Here is a 20,378-nt window from a genome sequence, read left to right on the forward strand (position 1 = left end):
ACTAGTCTAGTGTATGCCTAGCTTTAGGCTTCCATATAGAACTCAACCAACACCAATCCAACTTCAAGGAAGGAAGGATGTATGTCTGTCGTATTCGAACAAGGCCCTTTAATGAGCACTAATCACCACCCAGCACTGACGATGACTGTGCTCCTGTTTTTGCACAGCACAATTACCTATTTTAATTGTATGGGATTTTAATTAGCTTCATTGTCATAATTAGATCACATCAAACATTAGTCATCATCTGGCCAGCTTAAATGTGAATCTGAATAAACCTGATGAGAACATTTTATGAGATTTACTCTCTCTATCTCGCTCTCTCTCTCTCTCTCTCACACACACACACACACAATGAGGTAGGCTGCCTCCTACACAACACAGTCATTTCGGGATGACACTAGTCTGACTGCCGACCGTGGACGGAGAACATACAGAAAGGACAATTTCATCCCGAAAAGAATACAAGGTGTTCGTTTGATTTAAAACGGAAATTATCCCACTGTCTAGACTACAGCGTGTCATAATTTGCCCTGCGTATAGGCTACAGGATGGAGGTCCAGAGTATGAAATAGAGACTAACCGAGTAGCATATCTAAACCGATGATGAGCGGGGTTACTTCGGGCACAGGGTCGGCTTCGTGCCGCTTCGCCCACTACTTCGTGGTGTGTGGATTGGACACGGAGACTGGTCTAGAACCCGAAGAATTAGCAGGTAAATATTCTGTTGTTGATTGATATTTGCCTAATTAATAGAATAAAAAATGTATCTTAAACTTAAGAATTAGCTTACGCAATTAAAGGCGAAAACCCCGAGAGATCTTCAATTGATTGATTGATCAATTTATTTATCAAAGTGATTGGGTGACTGTTCGAGAGGTTTTTATTTGTGTCTGGCAGCAAGTCCAGTGTCATGTGAGAAGTGATGTTCCGTGGCGTGAGACAACGTCGGGAAAACAGATGAGACTGGGAGCGGTGTTTATTGTTGTCACAGCTGAGTGCATATGAAGCCCCTAGTTGGGTACTATGGGGTAACCAGCCCCCCCTAAGAAGAATGTCTAATTGCTGACACAAAAAAGCAATGTTTGGAAGAAAATTGGTATGTGGACGAAGGTCATGCTTAGATTAATAAACTATAAAGGAAAACAAATGGCTACAGTTTTTTTTGTTATTTTATGAAATGTTTTTTAGAAAAGGGGTGTTTTTTTAAAGTACCCGGGTAACCCCGGTAGACGATTATGGCATAGGGTTTCACAGAAGTGTCTTTAAATCAATTTAATGAGTTTTATTTAGAAATTATTTTGTAAGTAATAATGAAAAGAATAGTCTAGTTACCTTATTTTAATTATTGAAATAAAATATGGAGGGGGGGGATTGTGTTGCACATGTCACCATTAATATTCACACTATGAGGGGATTTGATGTTAAGTCCCTCCTTCTAACTCACCTGAACATACATTTTCTTTGGTCTTCCTTTGTTGTTCCTTTTCCTTACAATCCATCATGTACAATTGCACTAAATATTTTTTGAATAATACAAGATTTTATATTTATCCCTTTTTCGTGGTATCCAATTGGTAGTTACAGTCTTGTCCCATCGCTGCAACTCCCGTACGGACATGGGAGAGGTGAAGGTTGAGAGCCCATTCATCCTCCGAAACACAACCCAGCCAAGCCACACTGCTTCTTGACACAATACCTGCTTAGCCTGGAAGCTAGCCGCACCAATGTGTCAGAGGAAACACCGTGCACCTGGCGACCGTGTCAGCATGCATTGCGCCCAGCCCGCCACAGGAGTCGCTTGTGCGCAATAAACATCCCTGCCGGCCAAACCCTCCCCTAACCCGGACGACTCTGGGCCAATTGTGCACCGCCCCATGGGTCTCCCAGTCGCGGCCGGCTGCGACAGAGCCAGGACTCAAATCAGGACCTCTAGTGGCACAGCTAGCACTGCGATGCAGTGCCTTAGACCACTGCATCACTCGGGAGGCCGTAATGCAAGATTTTAAATCCTAACAGTCTTTAAAATGACATTCTGGAGCAAAAGGTTTTCAATAGTTGTCTTTAATTCATTAAAAAAATATGATTTGGAATGGAATATAACTAATAACATTAAATATAACATTTTAATAACAATAGCTTAACTAATTAACCCAGTGTAAAATTGATGTGGCAACTCGCTTATGCTCTGCAACTGCACGGTTCTAATTTGTACATTGGTCACAAATAAAGCTATCCCCAGGAAAATTGGAGCACAACTCATGAGCCCACCTCCTTCACTGCTCACACCTAATCCAGTCCCCACCTGTGACTGACAAAAAAAGTATTTGCGTTACAGGGTAGGGAAAATGAACATTAGACAAACTACAAAAAATAATTAACACAATTTGTATAAATAACATATATTCCCATTACTTCAGTCATTTGAAAACTCAAATACCCTACACAGCCTGAGAGGGTGGGACCGCACGATACAGTATTCCATGTAGTTCCTCTGATGTTAAATATTTTCGACACAGAAATAGTTCAGCTGCAAAAACAATGACGTCCATCAATTCTTGACTTCTTTTCAACTTGTGTAGTGCCGTTTACCACCATCGCTATAAAAGACATAAAGTCTTTATTAGTGGAGGAAGGCAGATCCCAACCATGTATATTATTCCACTCCCACTCACTCTTGTTGATGCTGCTGCAGAGTAGCCCACACACAGGGATAAACAAGGGAATTAACATCTCGGACATGTTTATTCTGATCTGCACTCTTCTGTAGCTGGAACAGGGTGGATGCACACTCAACCAGATTAACAAAAGCCATCTTGCTGGACTGTGCTTGGTACCAAATTAGACATGGCACTGTCAGGTGTGTGTGGTATCTCGTCTGCCGAGAATAGACCTCCTTGTGAGGTCAAAGGTGGTGCATGGCGGTTCTCCAGGGATAATCTCCTCCACTGATGAGTCCTGTTTTATCACAGACAACCATCTCCCTGTCCTATCCTCTGGTGTAATGGGTGTGGTGGGTCTTGTTCATTGATTATGGCACAAAATGTTTACAAAATGTTGTGCAACACGACACAAAAAAACAAGCCTTTCTTAAAAGGGTCTACTGTTTCGTGCCCTGTAGTGAACAAGGCCTGTTTCTTCTGTAGCCAACTCTGTTGTGGTTGTCGTAGCCTACCTAGGGGCTAGAGCCTTTCCTGGTCAGGTCACTTGGATGCAGTGGATGGCGTGCTTCACGTTGCCAAGGCAACCGCGACAGTCAGCCACGGTGATGCTGTCTTGCCTGAAACCCGAGGGGGAGTGGCCACTTCCAGAGAGTCCCTGGCCTATGGTGTGTAAATGGTATATTGCAGGCTCTTGTCTATTGGATTCTCCATAATAAGTCCCTGGTGAGGAGGAGGCAAGGAAGTATGTGTGCGGGCGAGTGCACATATGCATGTGTCCGTGTGTGGGCTCTATTTAGAATAAAACAATTTGAACCTCTCCCCACTGCCTCTCTGTCATTGTTAAATCACAGAAAACACACACACACACACACACACACACACACACAGTCACACCCTGTATCCTGTTTTCCATGTGGAGTTGGGAGAGAACGACAGGGGAGGGAGTATCAAAGGCAGAATATTCTCTGTAGAATACGTCCACAGGGAACATTGCGGGGTGGTAACCGGACACATTTATCCCTCTGTGACTGTCGTCATGCAGCCTAGCTAGCCTAGTGCTTTGTCTCAGGCTATTAAAATGAAAAAAAAACATCCTTACCCCCCTTCACATTCACAACAGCCCCCATACTCACTGAGGATCACGTTATCCAGACCATGCAGGGAAAGGAAAGGACAGGACTCAGTATTACTGTTATTAGTTATAGTGTGTGTTTGTGTGTTTCGATAAATGGATGTGTGGGCATGCATGTGTTCTAGATTATATATATTCTTTAATTAATGCATGCTCGTGTTTTTTCGAGGTAAGCGCGGGTGTGTGTGTCTTGGTGTAGCGTTTCCAAGTAAGGACAGTAGTGATAGCAGGTTCCCTGCTGGGTGGGACATGGTTTTGCGCCCTGCTGGGTGGGACCGGGTTCTGTTCCCTGCTGGGTGGGACAGGGTTCTGTTCCCTGCTGGGTGGGACAGGGTTCTGTTCCCTGCTGGGTGGGACAGGGTTCTGCTCCCTGCTGGGTGGGACAGGGTTCTGTTCCCTGCTGGGTGGGACAGGGTTCTGCTCCCTGCTGGGTGGGACAGGGTTCTGTTCCCTGCTGGGTGGGACATGGTTCTGCTCCCTGCTGGGTGGGACATGGTTCTGCTCCCTGCTGGGTGGGTCATGGTTCTGTTCTCTGCTGGGTGGGACAGGGTTCTGCTCCCTGCTGGGTGGGACATGGTTCTGCTCCCTGCTGAGTGGGACAGGGTTCTGTTCCCTGCTGGGTGGGACAGGGTTCTGCAATCTGGCCATCACCAATCTGCTTATGTAACAGCAGGCCATCCTCGTGTGTGTGTGTGTGTGTGTGTGTGTGTCTGTCTGTCTGTCTGTCTGTCTGTCTGGATGGTGTTTTCTGAGAGGTGTGTTTGTGTCGGTGAACAAATGTGTGTTCCTTTGAGGGATGTGTGTGTCTGTCGATGGTGAATGTGTTTTTTGAGAGATGTCGTTTGTGTAATTGGAGAGTGACTGCAGAGAGACAATCTGCTCTTGTTGGCCTCTCAATAGATGCCCCTTGTGTGTTTCTGCAGCCCTAATCAAATGTCACATGACATTCCCGGCTGGAATGCCGGATCGCCGTGGTTTCATCTACCGGCTGCTCCCGGCCGGCTGACTGTCACGCGGAAGGACATTAGTGTCGGAGAGGGAACCCCCACAGTGGGCTGTTCAGGGACGCCGAACTGTCGTCCGGGTGGGAACGTGTGATATTGCTGGATTGGAAAATGCTTTTTTAAGAATAGACATTGAACAGGTGTCAAGGGAAGTTTTGATTTTTAGAGCCTACTACAACCTTGCTTAAAGGGATCATGAACGCAGCCTGTGATTAGTTTGTGTGAAGGAAGACAAGGATGGACTTAGCTCCTGTTGGCTGTATTGTAAAAATACCTATTGAACTCCTATTAGGCTATATTCAGTCACATTGAAAAGCTGGTGGTTATACTTGTACAGTCGGTTTTGACCTCACATGACCTCTTGCTTTCTTCTGTAACCAATCAATGATCAAACCCGAGTCGTCCATTCCCGTGAATGCGTTATCCCTCTGAGCTAAAGCCTTCATGCAAGTTCTCCAGTGTGGGAGCAGTGTTACATATCATTTCAGCAAGCATAGTTCAGCAAACCACTACATTTATTCATGAGACAAAGACCACTTGGAGATTCTTATAATTGAGACGCAGTGTCTGCTCCTTGAATGAAAGCCCGTTGTCATTCTGTCTTTTTATCGGTCTGCCCACCTCCGTCTCCCTCCTTCTCCTCTTGCCCATCCGAGGGTGTGATGAATTGAATGTGGTGGGGCAATTGAGTTGGGCGAAGATGAAATTACATCGCTCTTTATATAGTCAGTCATCCCTGTCTCAATCTGTCCGTTTTGAAGGATGGGACGCTGCGTACGACTGTTAATCACACATTTAAATATCTATCAGCTGTGAAATGTCAGCTGCTTTATCATAGGCCTCTTTGTCTTTTAGGTTTCAGATCACACCTCTGTTCGTCTGCGTATCTACTGTATGGGAAAATTGGGTGATTTTTACAGAATGCCTACTAGCATCCAATGAAATTGTATGCATTTGTAATCTTATTTAACATCACCAACACTATAGACCAATGAAAACCAGATGTCATCCTGTGATCCAATCAGCAATGTTCATTAGGGCACCCCATAGCAACATGTTTTGAAATGTTTTGCAACAGTTAACCAAGTCAAGAGTTTCTTATTGGACAAGGTCTGGTAGTGCCTCCCCATTTGGATTGTTTTCCTTCCGTAAGTGAACTGAACCAGACTCAGGTTCGACAACTAAAGGGTTATATGTGGCATAAAAATGGCTCTTCCTGTCCTGAGAACTGATGTGACTGACTGAACTCCCCTTGATAAATCTAGCCATGCTTGAAGAGGGATCCTGTGACGTTGAGATTTGCAGCAGTGTCTCGGAGACGTTTCAGTCCCTGGAGTGGAACCGTGAGACTAAAGGCCTGTTCCAATGTGAAGGAACTGCCGTCTTAATTCTTTCTACTGTTCCTCCTTCCTTCCTCTGAGTAGTCACTGATCCGTCATGGCAGAATTGGTGTTAGCATACATGTACATCGTAGAATCGTGCTTTCACCTATTCGATGGTTTTACTTCTAAGTAGGATAAATGCATTTTCGTAGTGTTTTAACACTCTCTGGAGTGAGCTGAGCTGATTTCACAGTGCTGTGTGGGAGATGTCTAGCTAGGGCAATGATGATTATGAGAGTCGCACAGCCTAACCGAGGCCCCATTTTTAATCTTTCATCCGCAGAACCAAAACAAGCCACCCTCCCCTCCCCCTCCCTGCTTCACCATCTCTCCTGTTAGCTCCCTCTTCTTCCCCCTCTGCTTCCATATCTCCCTATCCCTCTTCTCTTTCTGTCTCTTGAACCCTTTCATCTCCTACGATTATCTCTCTCTCTCTCTCTCTCTCTACCTTTTGTCTTTAATGGGGTCAGCAACTTCCTAATATTTGACTTCCATCTCTGCCACTAAACAGCTTAAAAACAACAGTGTACCATTCATTCACCAGTGGACTGTTCATTTCAAGTGCTTATGTTTAAAATGCGTCCCCGTGAGACCTTCAAAGAACAGGTTCAGTGAATGGACAGCAGTGAAACCCATTCCCAGGCACGGAGTGAATAGAGATTTGATCGCAGGTGGCTTGCAGCACCTTAATTGGGTAGAATGGGCTCTGGAGCCATCTTCCCCTCACCAGCCTCCTGTGGATTTCGCACAGACGTTTGATGTTGCCTCATGGCTGTGTGTGCGTGCGTGCGTGTGTGTGTGAACCTAACTATCTGGGTCAGCTAATGAAACGTAGCGACTGACTTCCTCTCCAAGGCCCCGGCAAACTTAATGCCGTCGGAAATGGTGACCATGGCAGCCAGACGTCCCTCTCTTCTTGACGGCTAGGCTCAAGGCTCTTCTGATTTCTCCCTCCCTTTGCTTTTTTTTGTTGCCCCGAGGAAGATCAAGGCTTGGTAGATAACGCGTCACAGTGTGGTCTTAGTGTTTGTCACATCTCTTGAGCTACACTGTTGGTTAAGGGCTTGTAAGTAGGCATTTCACAGTAAGGTCTACACTTGTTGTATTCGGCGCGTGTGACAAATACCATTTGATTTTGATTTGATCTCTGTGTGTCATGTCTCTTGATTATAATACAAATAGAGGACCAGAATGGTAGAACGCTCAGCAAAATAGTGTCACTGTTGAGTTTTTTTGATACCAGCTCTGATTCACTTCCTTATCACACCGATATCCAACATTGGCTGCCCTGTTCTCATAACATCGCATTCGTACAATGGCTTCCACCCAACAGGGTCGTTTTCAATAGTGCACACCATAGCAAAACGTAAATGAGGGTTTCCCCCGCAGGAGGCTGAAAAGATTTGGCATGTGACTGGCTGCATCACCGCTTGGTTTGGCAATTGCACCGCCCTTGACCGCACAGCTCTGCAAAGGATGGTCCGGACAGCCCAGTACATAACTGGGGCCGAGATAGTAAGCTATATGGAATTGTTTTAAGGTCATACCAAGGATCATTTTGCTATTTGATTTGGAATGTTAAGACCCCTTGAAGTGTATATATATATATATATATATATATATATATATAAAAATGATTTGGCCTTACTGCTATTAGCCCAATAACATATTCATTACATGGAACAACAGATAGTCCCCCCTCAAACAAATCTAAAGGAAGTTTGTTCTGAAGTGTCTGTCCTATATCTGAGAGATTGATCAGAATTTTTTTGTGAATAGGACCCACCCTGCTTTCATACTACCCACCCACCAGCCTGCATTCATACTACCCACCCACCAGCCTGCATTCATACTACCCACCCACCAGCCTGCATTCATACTACCCACCCACCAGCCTGCATTCATACTACCCACCCACCAGCCTGCTTTCATACTACCCACCCACCAGCCTGCATTCATACTACCCACCCACCAGCCTGCATTCATACTACCCACCCACCAGCCTGCTTTCATACTACCCACCCACCAGCCTGATTTCATACTACCCACCCACCAGCCTGCATTCATACTACCCACCCACCAGCCTGCATTCATACTACCCACCCACCAGCCTGCATTCATACTACCCACCCACCAGCCTGCTTTCATACTACCCACCCACCAGCCTGCTTTCATACTACCCATCCACCAGCCTGCATTCATACTACCCACCCACCAGCCTGCTTTCATACTACCCACCCACCAGCCTGCTTTCATACTACCCACCCACCAGCCTGCATTCATACTACCCACCCACCAGCCTGCTTTCATACTACCCACCCACCAGCCTGCATTCATACTACCCACCCACCAGCCTGCATTCATACTACCCACCCACCAGCCTGCTTTCATACTACCCACCCACCAGCCTGCTTTCATACTACCCATCCACCAGCCTGCATTCATACTACCCACCCACCAGCCTGCTTTCATACTACCCACCCACCAGCCTGCTTTCATACTACCCACCCACCAGCCTGCATTCATACTACCCACCCACCAGCCTGCTTTCATACTACCCACCCACCAGCCTGCATTCATACTACCCACCCACCAGCCTGCTTTCATACTACCCGCCCACCAGCCTGCATTCATACTACCCACCCACCAGCCTGCTTTCATACTACCCGCCCACCAGCCTGCATTCATACTACCCACCCACCAGCCTGCTTTCATACTACCCGCCCACCAGCCTACATTCATACTACCCACCCACCAGCCTGCTTTCATACTACCCACCCACCAGCCTGCTTTCATACTACCCACCCACCAGCCTGCATTCATACTACCCACCCACCAGCCTGCATTCATACTACCCACCCACCAGCCTGCATTCATACTACCCACCCACCAGCCTGCATTCATACTACCCACCCACCAGCCTGATTTCATACTACCCACCCACCAGCCTGCATTCATACTACCCACCCACCAGCCTGCATTCATACTACCCACCCACCAGCCTGCATTCATACTACCCACCCACCAGCCTGCATTCATACTACCCACCCACCAGCCTGCATTCATACTACCCACCCACCAGCCTGATTTCATACTACCCACCCACCAGCCTGCATTCATACTACCCACCCACCAGCCTGCATTCATACTACCCACCCACCAGCCTGCTTTCATACTACCCACCCACCAGTCTGCATTCATACTACCCACCCACCAGCCTGCATTCATACTACCCACCCACCAGCCTGCATTCATACTACCCACCCACCAGCCTGCATTCATACTACCCACCCACCAGTCTGCATTCATACTACCCACCCACCAGCCTGTTTCAAAGCAAAGCAACCCTCTTAGTTCGGGTGATCCATTTCTTGTCTTCAGCATCCTTTCTGTTGTCGGCTTTCCATGCGTCATCGGAGAAGTATGTAGAATAATATAATCTGGGTGGATAGTGGATATGCGTCAAAGCAAGCGTTAAATTGTAAGACGCGTTGTTTTAATTAATTATTTAAAATGTAAAAAATTACCCCTTTTCTCCCCAATTTCGTGGTCTCCAATTGTTAGTAGTTACTATCTTGTCTCATCGCTACAACTCCCGTACGGGCTCGGGAGAGACGAAGGTCGAAAGCCATGAGACGCGTTGCTTTTAAGCAAGAGTGTTGCTCTTCCTGCTTTATCACCATGTTATTGCCCATGGGTGTTTTGACAGTGCATGGATCAAATCAAATCAAACCAAATGTATTTATATAGCCCTTTGTACATCAGCTGATATCTCAAAGTGCTGTACAGAAACCCAGCCTAAAACCTCAAACAGCAAGCAATGCAGGTGTAGAAGCACGGTGGCTAGGAAAAACTCCCTAGAAAGGCCAAAACCTAGGAAGAAACCTAGAGAGGAACCAGGCTATGAGGGGTGGCCAGTCCTCTTCTGGCTGTGCCGGGTGGAGATTATAACAGAACATGGCCAAGATGTTCAAATGTTCATAAATGACCAGCATGGTCAAATAATAATAATCACAGTATTTGTCGAGGGTGCAGCAAGTCAGCACCTCAGGAGTAAATGTCAGTTGGCTTTTCATAGCCGATCATTAAGAGTATCTCTACCACTCCTGCTGTCTCTAGAGAGTTGAAAACAGAAGGTCTGGGACAGGTAGCACGTCCGGTGAACAGGTCAGGATTCCATAGCCCCAGGCAGAACAGTTGAAACTGGAGCAGCAGCATGGCCAGGTGGACTGGGAACAGCAAGGAGTCATCATGCCAGGTAGTCCTGAGGCATGGTCCTAGGGCTCAGGTTATTCGAGAAAGAGAAAGAATGAGAGAAAGAGAGAATTAGAGAGAGCATATTTAAATTCACACAGGACACCGGATAAGACAGGAGAAGTACTCCAGATATAACAAACTGACCCTAGCCCACTGACACATAAACTACTGTAGCATAAATACTGGAGGCTGAGACAGGAGGGGTCAGGAGACACTGTGTCCCAATCCAATGATACACCCAGACAGGGCCAAACAGGAAGGATATAACCCCACCCACTTTGCCAAAGCACAGCCCCCACGCCATTAGAGGGATATCTTCAAAACCTTGAAATCAGCCCTTGCCTTGACAGGAAGCCAGTGTAGGAAAAGGCTAGCACTGGAGTAATATGATCACATTTTTTGGTTCTAGTCAGGATTCTAGTAGCCGTATTTAGCACTAACTGAAGTTTATTTAGTGCTTTATCCGGGTAGCCGGAAAGTAGAGCATTGCAGTAGTCTAACCTAGAAGTAACAAAAGCATGGATTAATTTTTCTGAATCATTTTTGGACAGAAAGTTTCAGATTTTTGCAATGTTATGTAGATGGAAAAAAGCTGTCCTTGAAACAGTCTTGATAACATTAGTTAACATTATGTTTTCGAATGACATCCCCAAGAGTTAAAATATTTAGTGAAAACAATAGTGGTCCTAAAACGGAACCTTGAGGAACACCGACATTTACAGTTGATCTTTTCCTCAAAGAAGTTCATGAATTTATTACTGCTGAAGTGAAAGCCATCCTCACTTGGGAATGCTGCTTTTTAGTTAGCTTTGCGACAGTATCAAAAATAAATTTCCTCAATAAAGTTGGAAAAATAGGATGATCCAGCAGCAGTAAGGGGTCTTCGATACTGCACGGTACTGTCTTTCCAAGCTAGTCGGAAGACTTCCAGTTTGGTGTGGCGCCGTTTCTGTTCATATTTTCTGGAAGTTTGCTTCAGAGCTTGGGTATTTTTTGTATACCAGGGAACTAGTTTCTTATGATAAATTTGTTTCGTTTTTAGGGGTGCAACTGCATCTAGGGTATTGCGCAAGGTTATACTGAGTTCCTCAGTTTGGTGGTTAACTGATTTTTGTCCTCTAACGTCCTTGGGTAGGCAGAGGGAGTCTGGAAGGGTATCAAGGAATCTTTGTGTTGTCTGTGAATTTATAGCACGATTTTTGATGCTCCTTGGTTGGGGTCTGAGCAGATTATTTGTTGCAATTGCAAACGTAATAAAATGGTGGTCCGATTGTCCAGGATTATGAGGAAAAACATTAAGATCCACAACATTTATTCCATGGGACAAAACTAGGTCCAGAGTATGACTGTGACAGTGAGTAGGTCCAGAGACATGTTGGACAAAACCCACTGAGTCGATGATGGCTCCGAAAGCCTTTTGGAGTGGGTCTGTGGACTTTTCCATGTGAATATAAAAGTCAACAAAAATTTGAATATTATCTGCTATGACTACAAGGTCCGATAGGAATTCAGGGAACTCAATGAGGAACGCTGTATATGGCCCAGGAGGCCTGTAAACAGTAGCTATAAAAAGTGATTGAGTAGGCTGCATAGATGTCATGACTAGAAGCTCAAGAGATGAAAACATGTATTTTTTTTTGTAAATTGAAATTTGCTATCGTAAATGTTAGCAACACCTCCACCTTTGCGGGATGCACGGGGGATATGGTCACTAGTGTGACCAGGAGGTGAGGCCTTAATTAACACAGTAAATTCATCAGGCTTCAGCCATGTTTCAGTCAGGCCAATCACATCAAGATTATGATCAGTGATTAGTTCATTGACTGTAACTGCCTTTGAAGTGAGGGATCTAACATTAAGTAACCCTATTTTGAGATGTGAGGTATCACCATCTCTTTCAATAATGGCATGAATGGAGGAGGTCTTTATCCTAGTGAGATTGCTAAGGCAAACACCGCCATGTTTAGTTTTGCCCAACCCAGGTCGAGGCACAGACACGGTCTCAATGGGGATAGCTGAGCTGACTACACTGACTGTGCTAGTGGCAGACTAACAACCTGCTGCCTGGCATGCACCCGATTTCATTGTGGAGCTAGAGGAGTTAGAGCCCTGTCTATGTTGGTAGATAAGATGAGAGCACCCCTCCAGCTAGGATGGAGTCCGTCACTCCTCAGCAGGCCAGGCTTGGTCCTGTTTGTGGGTGAGTCCCAGAAAGAGGGCCCATTATCTACACATTCTATCTTTTGGGAGGGGCAGAAAACAGTTTTCAACCAGCGATTGAGTCGTGAGACTATGCTGTAGAGCTCATCACTCCCCCTAACTGTGAGGGCGCCAGAGACAATTACTCTATGCCGACACATCTTTCTAGCTGATTTACACGCTGAAGCTATGTTGCGCTTGGTGACCTCTGACTGTTTCATCCTAACATTGTTGGTGCTGACGTGGATAACAATATCTCTATCCTCTCTACACTCGGCAGTTTTAGCTTTAGCCAGCAATATCTTCAGATTAGCCTTAACGTCGGTAGCCCTGCCCCCTGGTAAACAGTGTATGATCACTGGATGATTTGTTTTAATAAGTCTAATACTGCGGGTAATGGAGTCGCCAATGACTAGAGTTTTCAATTTGTCAGAGCTAACGGTGGGAGGCTTCGGCGTCTCAGACCCCGTAACGGGAGGAGTAGAGACAGGAGAAGGCTCGGCCTCTGACTCCGACTCGCTGCTTAATGGGGAAAACCGGTTGAAAGTTTCTGTCGGCTGAATGAGCGACACTGGTTGAGCATTCCTACAGCATTTCCCTCCAGAAACTGTGAGAAAGTTGTCCGGCTGCAGGGACCGTGCGAGGGGATTTATACTAACGTTACTATCTGTACTTACTGGTGGCACAGACGCGGTTTCATCCTTTCCTACACTGAAATTACCCTTGCCTAACGATTGCGTCTGAAGCTGGGCTTGCAGCACAGCTATCCTCGCCGTAAGGCGATCGTTCTCCTGTATATTATGAGTACAGCGACTGCAATTAGAAGACATCATGTTAATGTTACTGCTTAGCTTCGGCTGTTGGAGGTCCTGACGAACCGTGTCCAGATAAAGCGTCCGGAGTGAAAAAGTTGAATGAAAAAAAGTTGAGTGAGGGAAAAACCAAAAATATAAACGGTAATTAAAAAGTAAAAACCGTAAAGTTGTCAGGTAGCAAAGTAAGGTTGGCAACCAAATGCACTAAACGCACAGCAACACGTAAACAAGTCTGCAAGTTGTGACCGGAAATGGCGTCACAGATTTCTTGAATGTGTGGATGTGTGTGTGTGCATGTGCGCATCCACATCCCAGGCAGGGTAGTAATGGGAAGAGTGATGCACTCTAGGGAATGATGGAGTTCCTTCAAAAATGAGGTATTTTGAGTGTACATACTAGGGTTGTGCTCAATTCTGAATTGAATTGAGAATGCCTCATTAATTCCAATTGAATTTGAATTGAAGTAGTAAACAGGATGCAGAATTGCAATTAGAATTTGAATGAAAGGGAATTGAATTGAGTCAAATTCAATCAAATGTAAATGACTGTTCTATATTAGGTCTAGTCTTACAAATATACATATAAAAATGCATGTAAAATATTGTTGAAACAATTGATTTTCAGGACAAACTCTTAATGGATGATCAATGAAAACAACCTCCATGCAAATATTCCAAGTTGTTATATTTAATTAATATTTAATTATTTCATTAATCAAAATAAAACATTTCCCAGAATGCATTAGTTTAACCCTCAAGTTGACCCTAAATCCTTCAAAGAGAAAACCACAAATATTATGGTCGGTGGACATATAATTGGCTATTCTAAGCACCAAGGTTAAAAGAGTATATGAACATTGTTCGCAGAGAAAAGTGATGCATTCTTTGGTATCTGGAAGTGCGACCTGTCAGACTCAATGAAACCTCATGTTCTATGACTGAGTGGAATTTCTTTGAATTGCACTGAATTAAATTCGACTTCCTGGCACTCAAATTCTACATCATGTGGGGTGTGGCCAATTGGAATTTCAACTCATGAGTTGAATGGGAGTCAATTCCAAAATCCTGGATGGAGCACAACGCTGGTACACACCAGTGGCTTGCATGAGACACACACACACACACACACACACACACACACACACACACACACACACACACACACACACACACACACACACACACACACACACACACACACACACACACACACAGCTATCTGTATGTAATTGGAGCAGGCAGTTGACACAGGGGACAGTGAGAGAGGCAGGAGATGCATCAGGCAGACAAGGTTATACATCAAGGTCAGGGGAAGTGTGTGTCACTGAATTCTCTCCTTCCCTTCAATGCATGTACACATACCATACATGTGTCAGAAAATGTAGTAAGTTTTTTTCATTTGAAAGTCTGCTACACAAACAAAAAAACACTTTCACTTTGCTGAAACTATGACATGGATGGTGCGATGTAGTGTGTTTTCTTATTTCCAGCTAAACCAAAGATCCTCTTTGCTATCAAGACCCAGTTTCAGCTTGTATCCGCGTACTGTAAACAGTCAGGTTCACCCTGCAGAGCGTTGGGATGCGTTCTGTGCATTGCTCCTGCTTCTACAACATCTTGAATCAAATCCCCCCCTCATCTCCTCTAACCCTTCCTCACTTATCTCCCTCTCCAAATCAACCTTCCTATCCCCTAGGGTTGTCACGATACCAATATTGCAATACCACGACAATACTGGATTTTCATGAAGCAGACTGAACTTTATGGTCTTTTACAAACCAGCTCTATGTGAAATACTGTGTGATATAGCTTTAAAAAATAAACAAACGTGACTCTGGGTGACAACAGAAAGTCAGCTTAATGTTTTGTCTCCTTGACACGATACTTCAGAGTATGCCTGGGATCATGACAACCCTACCTGTCCCCCTGTTCTCTCTCCTCCTCTATCTGACTTTCTGACGATGGTGCAGTGTGAGGGGATGTGGGCACTGTAGCTGCTTTGAAGGCACCTCAGGGTTGGTCGTTATATAAGTCTGGACTTGGCAGGGCTTCCCCCCTTCACTGCAGAACCACCCCTATTGCCTCACTTCTCTGTTGTCTCACTAACGGTCTCACCTCTCTACTGCCTTACCCCTCTACTGCCTTACCGCTCTACTGTCCCAGTAATGTCACAAATCTATTGTAATCACTTCTCTCTCACCTCTACTGTCTCACCCCTCTACTATCTCTTCTCTCTGCTGTTGCCCAACTCTGTCTCACCTCTCTACATTTTCTACTAGCCCAGTCTGAAAATTACTAGCCTCGGGCAAGCGGGTTAACTTAATTTCCATCTCTAGTCTCACCCCTCTACCATCTCACCTCTGGCTCATTAAAGGTATTCAACACACACAGAGTTTTTAGCTGATATCAGATGATGGGCCAAAAGCTTTGCTGTCTCAGATATTAAGTCCTGACCCTGTCTGGTAACCGCAGTGTTGCTCTCCGCCCTGTCCCCTTATTAAGAATTCAGTGCGGGAAATGAAGGTCACTTGTCCCTCTGAATTTGTCTGTGCCAGTATTGCAATGCTGACATACTCGTTCTCTCCGTCTGTCTGTCTCTACCCTCTCTCTCTCTCTCCCCCGCCACTCGTTTTCAACCCCTTTCTCTCTTTCCTAGGTGAGAGCTTTGAGCAGAGCCCCCTACGGAGGTCCTTCAAATCCAAGGTTCTGGCCCACTACCCTGAGAGCACAGACAGGAGTCCCTTCAACAGAGATGCAGTCAACATGGTAAGACAGTGGGGCTAGGATACATTCATTTTGGCTGTTTTAGCCCTTTATGGAAAGATGGTTGTTTTGAAAATGGCCTCATTTCATGCATTCATTACAAGAAAGTATAGCTTCTGTTGTGCACATATTTTACACAGAATAGAGGACTTTACATTTGTTGTTTGTGCACTATTGTTTTGTTAATGGGATCCTTCCCCAGAGTCAGATGAACTGGTGGAGACCATTTTTATGTCTCTGCGTGCAGTTTTGAAGGAAGTGGCTAACTAGCGTTAGCGCAATGCTAACTAGCGTTAATTGAACCATTTGAAAGTGGTTGGGCAGATGTTTGATTGTTTGGCACTGCAAGAGCCTTAAATGCTGTGCTGTCACGTCTTTGTTTTGTTCTCCGGTACCATAATGCATTTATCTTTCATGCGAATGAGAGAATATTTTCTGTTTTTAAGTGTTTCTTTTTATGGCACACTCTTGTATAAACAAGTCTGGATGATAAAAGCGTTAGGGCAGGAACTCAACACAATCTACTAACATAGATGAACCAATTAAAAAAAAACTTGAGTTGTTTTTGGTGAAAAGTTCTTGTTGTGAGCAGTCTCCCTACAGACCCTGAGGTACTTTGTAGCAGATAGAGCGCCTTTTCATGGAGCCACACTCTGGTTCTTTCCACAAATAAGGGCCCTTTCAACCGCTAGTCTTTAATGTTGTTTGTCAGAATGAAAGCTCTTCAGAATGATTTGACCCCTCTCATCCCTGTCCATAATCACTTGCGTTTGATTTAAGAGCAGGCTATTGAAGGCAGTTGAGATTGTTTGCCTCTCTTTCTGTACCTTCCCCTACCTCGTCTTCCTCTCCTATCTCTCTCTCTCTCTCTCTCTCTATCCCCTTTATTTACTTTTTCCTCTGCTATGTCCTCTAAAACATCGCAACTCGCTCTTCCTTCGACATCTCTCCCACCTCTATTCCATTCACCATCCTCTCACTCCTCTCTCTCGCTCTTTTTCTCCCCACCTCACCTCATTCCTCTTCCCATGTCTCTCTTCCTCCCTTCATATTTCTCTCCTCACCCTCTCTCTCCTTTCTTCATCTCTCATTCTCCATCTTCCTCCTTCATCTCTTTCTCTCTCTCTCTCTCTCTCTCTCTCTCTCTCTCTCATCCCCAGCTCTGCATGCCGCACGGCCTGTCGTTCCGTAGTCAGGCGGACGGCCGCGAGCACCACTTCCACTCCTTCACGGTCGCCCAGGACGACGGCACGCGCTCCTACGGCTTCGTGCACACGTACTACGAAGCGGTGACGAATGCCCAGATCACCACGGCGATGCAGACCCTTCATCAGATGCACCATGTGGAGCACTATTCCACCTCCTCTTCGTCATCTTCCTCCGCCTCCTCCCCCTCCACATCCAGCATGGATTCTCTGGTGAGCAGCCTGGATGAGTTGGATGCCGACTCCCTGGCAGCGCGCCCAATGTCGGCTTGTTTGGGCTGCGCAGCGGGCTCCTTCCAGCCGGCCCGGGACACCCTGTATGCCTCCAAGGCCCTCTGCCTCCTCACGCCCCTCCCCTTCCTGCACGCCGCCCGCCACTTCCTGTCCCAGCTGCACCAGGCGGTGACATCGCACGCGGCCCCGCCACTGCCGCTGGAGAGCTACATCCACAACATCCTGTACGAGGTACCCGTGCCGCCGCCCGGTCGTTCGCTCCGGTTCCACGGGGTCCAGGGGCCTATCGTGTGCCAGCAGCCCGGCCCTGAGGAGCTCCCGCTCGGGGACTACCCACTAGGAGAGGCCTTCTCCCTGCTGGGGGTGGAGAACATGGTGAGGCTGCTCACCTCTGTGCTGCTGGAGACCCAGGTCCTGCTCTACTCACAGGGTAAGCACCAAAAGATCAGGCAGCATTTTCTGAAAGATCACCAGCCTAGGTTGTGTTTCGATCATTTTTCAAATGTAACCCAAAAGTGTGCACTTGTTCATTTCCCATCATGCGCCTCTCTGTCTCCAGACTACCAGCGGTTGATGACGGTGGCAGAGGGCATCACCAACCTACTGTTTCCATTCCAGTGGCAGCACGTCTACCTGCCCATCTTGCCCGTGCCCCTGCACCATCTCCTGGATGCCCCCGTGCCCTTCTTGATGGGCATCCAACGGAAGGATTGCTCCCAATGCTCCACTTTGGATCTGTCCCATGAGGTATTGAATATACTTAGTACCAGGGCCATAAACAGACCGTTGAAAAAAATTCTACTTTCATACTTCCTAACATACCAAATTCCTCTGTAGTGAACATTTACAAAAAAAATTAAGCATAGGCCTATTTATTTCTGCAAGAACACACTCATCGTCACAAATTGTAAGCAAGCTAGTTACAGTGCCTCCTAAAGAGATGATTGACATCGGAGAAAAGGGGTGGGCCATCAGCTGATCATTGATGTTGATGGTTGATATAAACCTGCTAGTCAGCTAGCTCCATTTCTTTGACTGGTTAAGATTGACCTCTGTGTCTGTCTCTCTGCTGCGCGTATCCGCCAACCAGACCTAATATTGACGATGATGTAGGCCGTGTTGATCAAATGTTACACCGCTGTGGCAGTACTGTTGATATTTAAACTTGGTAGCTACACACACACTTAACCGGTGACCGCATCTCTCGAGCCATGCATGTTTGGATACCGGGCATGTGCAACCTCATTACAGGGCAGACTGGGAGCGGAGAAACTGCGCCACGGGGCGTGCGAGAGCTCCGTACAGGGCAGATCAACATGCGCAACCAACGGACATGGGATGGGGGGGTGGCGAACATGACCACGACTTGCAGGCAGTGGGTTCTGAACAACAATGACCAAAACATTTGTACAAAAAAACATCATTTTGGGGGAAATTATACCACCACCCAAAAGGGCACTTTGGAGACTGGAAGGGCAAAGGGGCATGTGCTCTGCACAGGTAGAGTCCTATCTGTGTATGTGCCTGCTTAGTGCTTTGTGTTTGGAACTGTAGGCATGTAACGGTGGCTTAAAAAAAAAAAAAAGTTTTACCCTCAAAATGCCTTTATTTAACCAGTCAAGTTATTGAGAACACATTTCTCCTTTAAATACGACCTGACCAAGAGGGAGCAACCATTTTTAAATCTTTTGAAGTTGACCAGAACTGGGAGGTGCAGTAGGACAAACGATGTTCTCATGTAGTCCAAAGTTCATATTTCTTTAATAAGAGTGGGAGGTTGCTGAGTCCACACACCTAGTTAGTTTTAAATCCACTCTTCAATTACAATTCAACTGGCCAAACCAACTGGCTATACCATAGACTTTGAAGCATTCTATACTGAACAAAAATATAAACACAACATGCAAATATTCCAAAGATTTTACTGAGTTACAGTTCATATAAGGAAATCAGTCCATTTGAAATGAATTCAGTAGGCCCTAATCTATGGATTTCACATGACTGGGAATACAGATATGGATTTCACATGACTGGGAATACAGATATGCATCTGTTGGTCACAGATACCTTTATAAAAAAAATTTAAAAAATGTAATACAAAAAAGGTAGGGGCGTAAATCAGAAAACCAGTCGGTATCTGGTGTGACAACCATTTGCCTCATGCAGCGCGACACGTCTCCTTTGCATAGTGTTGATCATGCTGTTGATTGTGGCCTGTGGAACGTTGACCCATTCCTCTTCAAATGGCTGTGCCAAGTTGCTGGATTGTGTACAGGTCCTTGCGACATGGGGCCATGGGGCCGTGCATTATCATGCTGAAACATTAGGGGATGGCGCCGGAAGAACGGCACGGCAACGGGCCTCAGGATATCGACATGGCATCTCTGTGCATTCAAATTGCCATCTTTAAAATGCAATTGTCTTCGTTGTCCGTAGTTTATGCCTGCCCATACCATAACCCCACCTCCACCACGGGGCACTCTGTTCACAACGATGACATCAGCAAACCGCATGCCCACACAACGCCATACACATGGTCTGCGGTTGTGAGGGTGGTTGGACGTACTGCCAAATTCTCTAAAACGATGCTGGAGGTGGCTTATGGTAGAGAAATTAACATTAAATTATCTGGCAACAGCTCTGGTGGACATCCTTGTTGTTGGCATGCCAATTGCACTCTCCCTCAAGATTTTATACATCTGTGGCATTGTGTTACGTGAAAACT

At 45.8% G+C, this 20,378-nt stretch overlaps 1 protein-coding gene across 2 annotated transcripts in view; it reads left to right on the forward strand.

Moving 5' to 3' along the window:
• The first annotated feature begins 337 nt into the window (after positions 1-337).
• The window catches only part of LOC110492265 (DENN domain-containing protein 5B), a 56,157-nt gene continuing 36,116 nt past the window's right edge, over positions 338-20,378 (forward strand). For both annotated transcript variants that reach the window (XM_036951202.2, XM_090203121.1), the window contains exons 1-4: positions 338-715; positions 16,108-16,217; positions 17,375-18,083; positions 18,213-18,400. In XM_036951202.2, coding sequence (XP_036807097.2) covers positions 604-715; positions 16,108-16,217; positions 17,375-18,083; positions 18,213-18,400 — 1,119 coding nt within the window. In that variant the 5' untranslated portion in view covers positions 338-603. The remainder of the gene's footprint in view (positions 716-16,107; positions 16,218-17,374; positions 18,084-18,212; positions 18,401-20,378) is intronic.

Source organism: Oncorhynchus mykiss, chromosome 2 (assembly GCF_057628025.1).
Source record: "Oncorhynchus mykiss isolate SJ-2025 chromosome 2, ASM5762802v1, whole genome shotgun sequence".
NCBI lineage: Eukaryota > Metazoa > Chordata > Actinopteri > Salmoniformes > Salmonidae > Oncorhynchus > Oncorhynchus mykiss.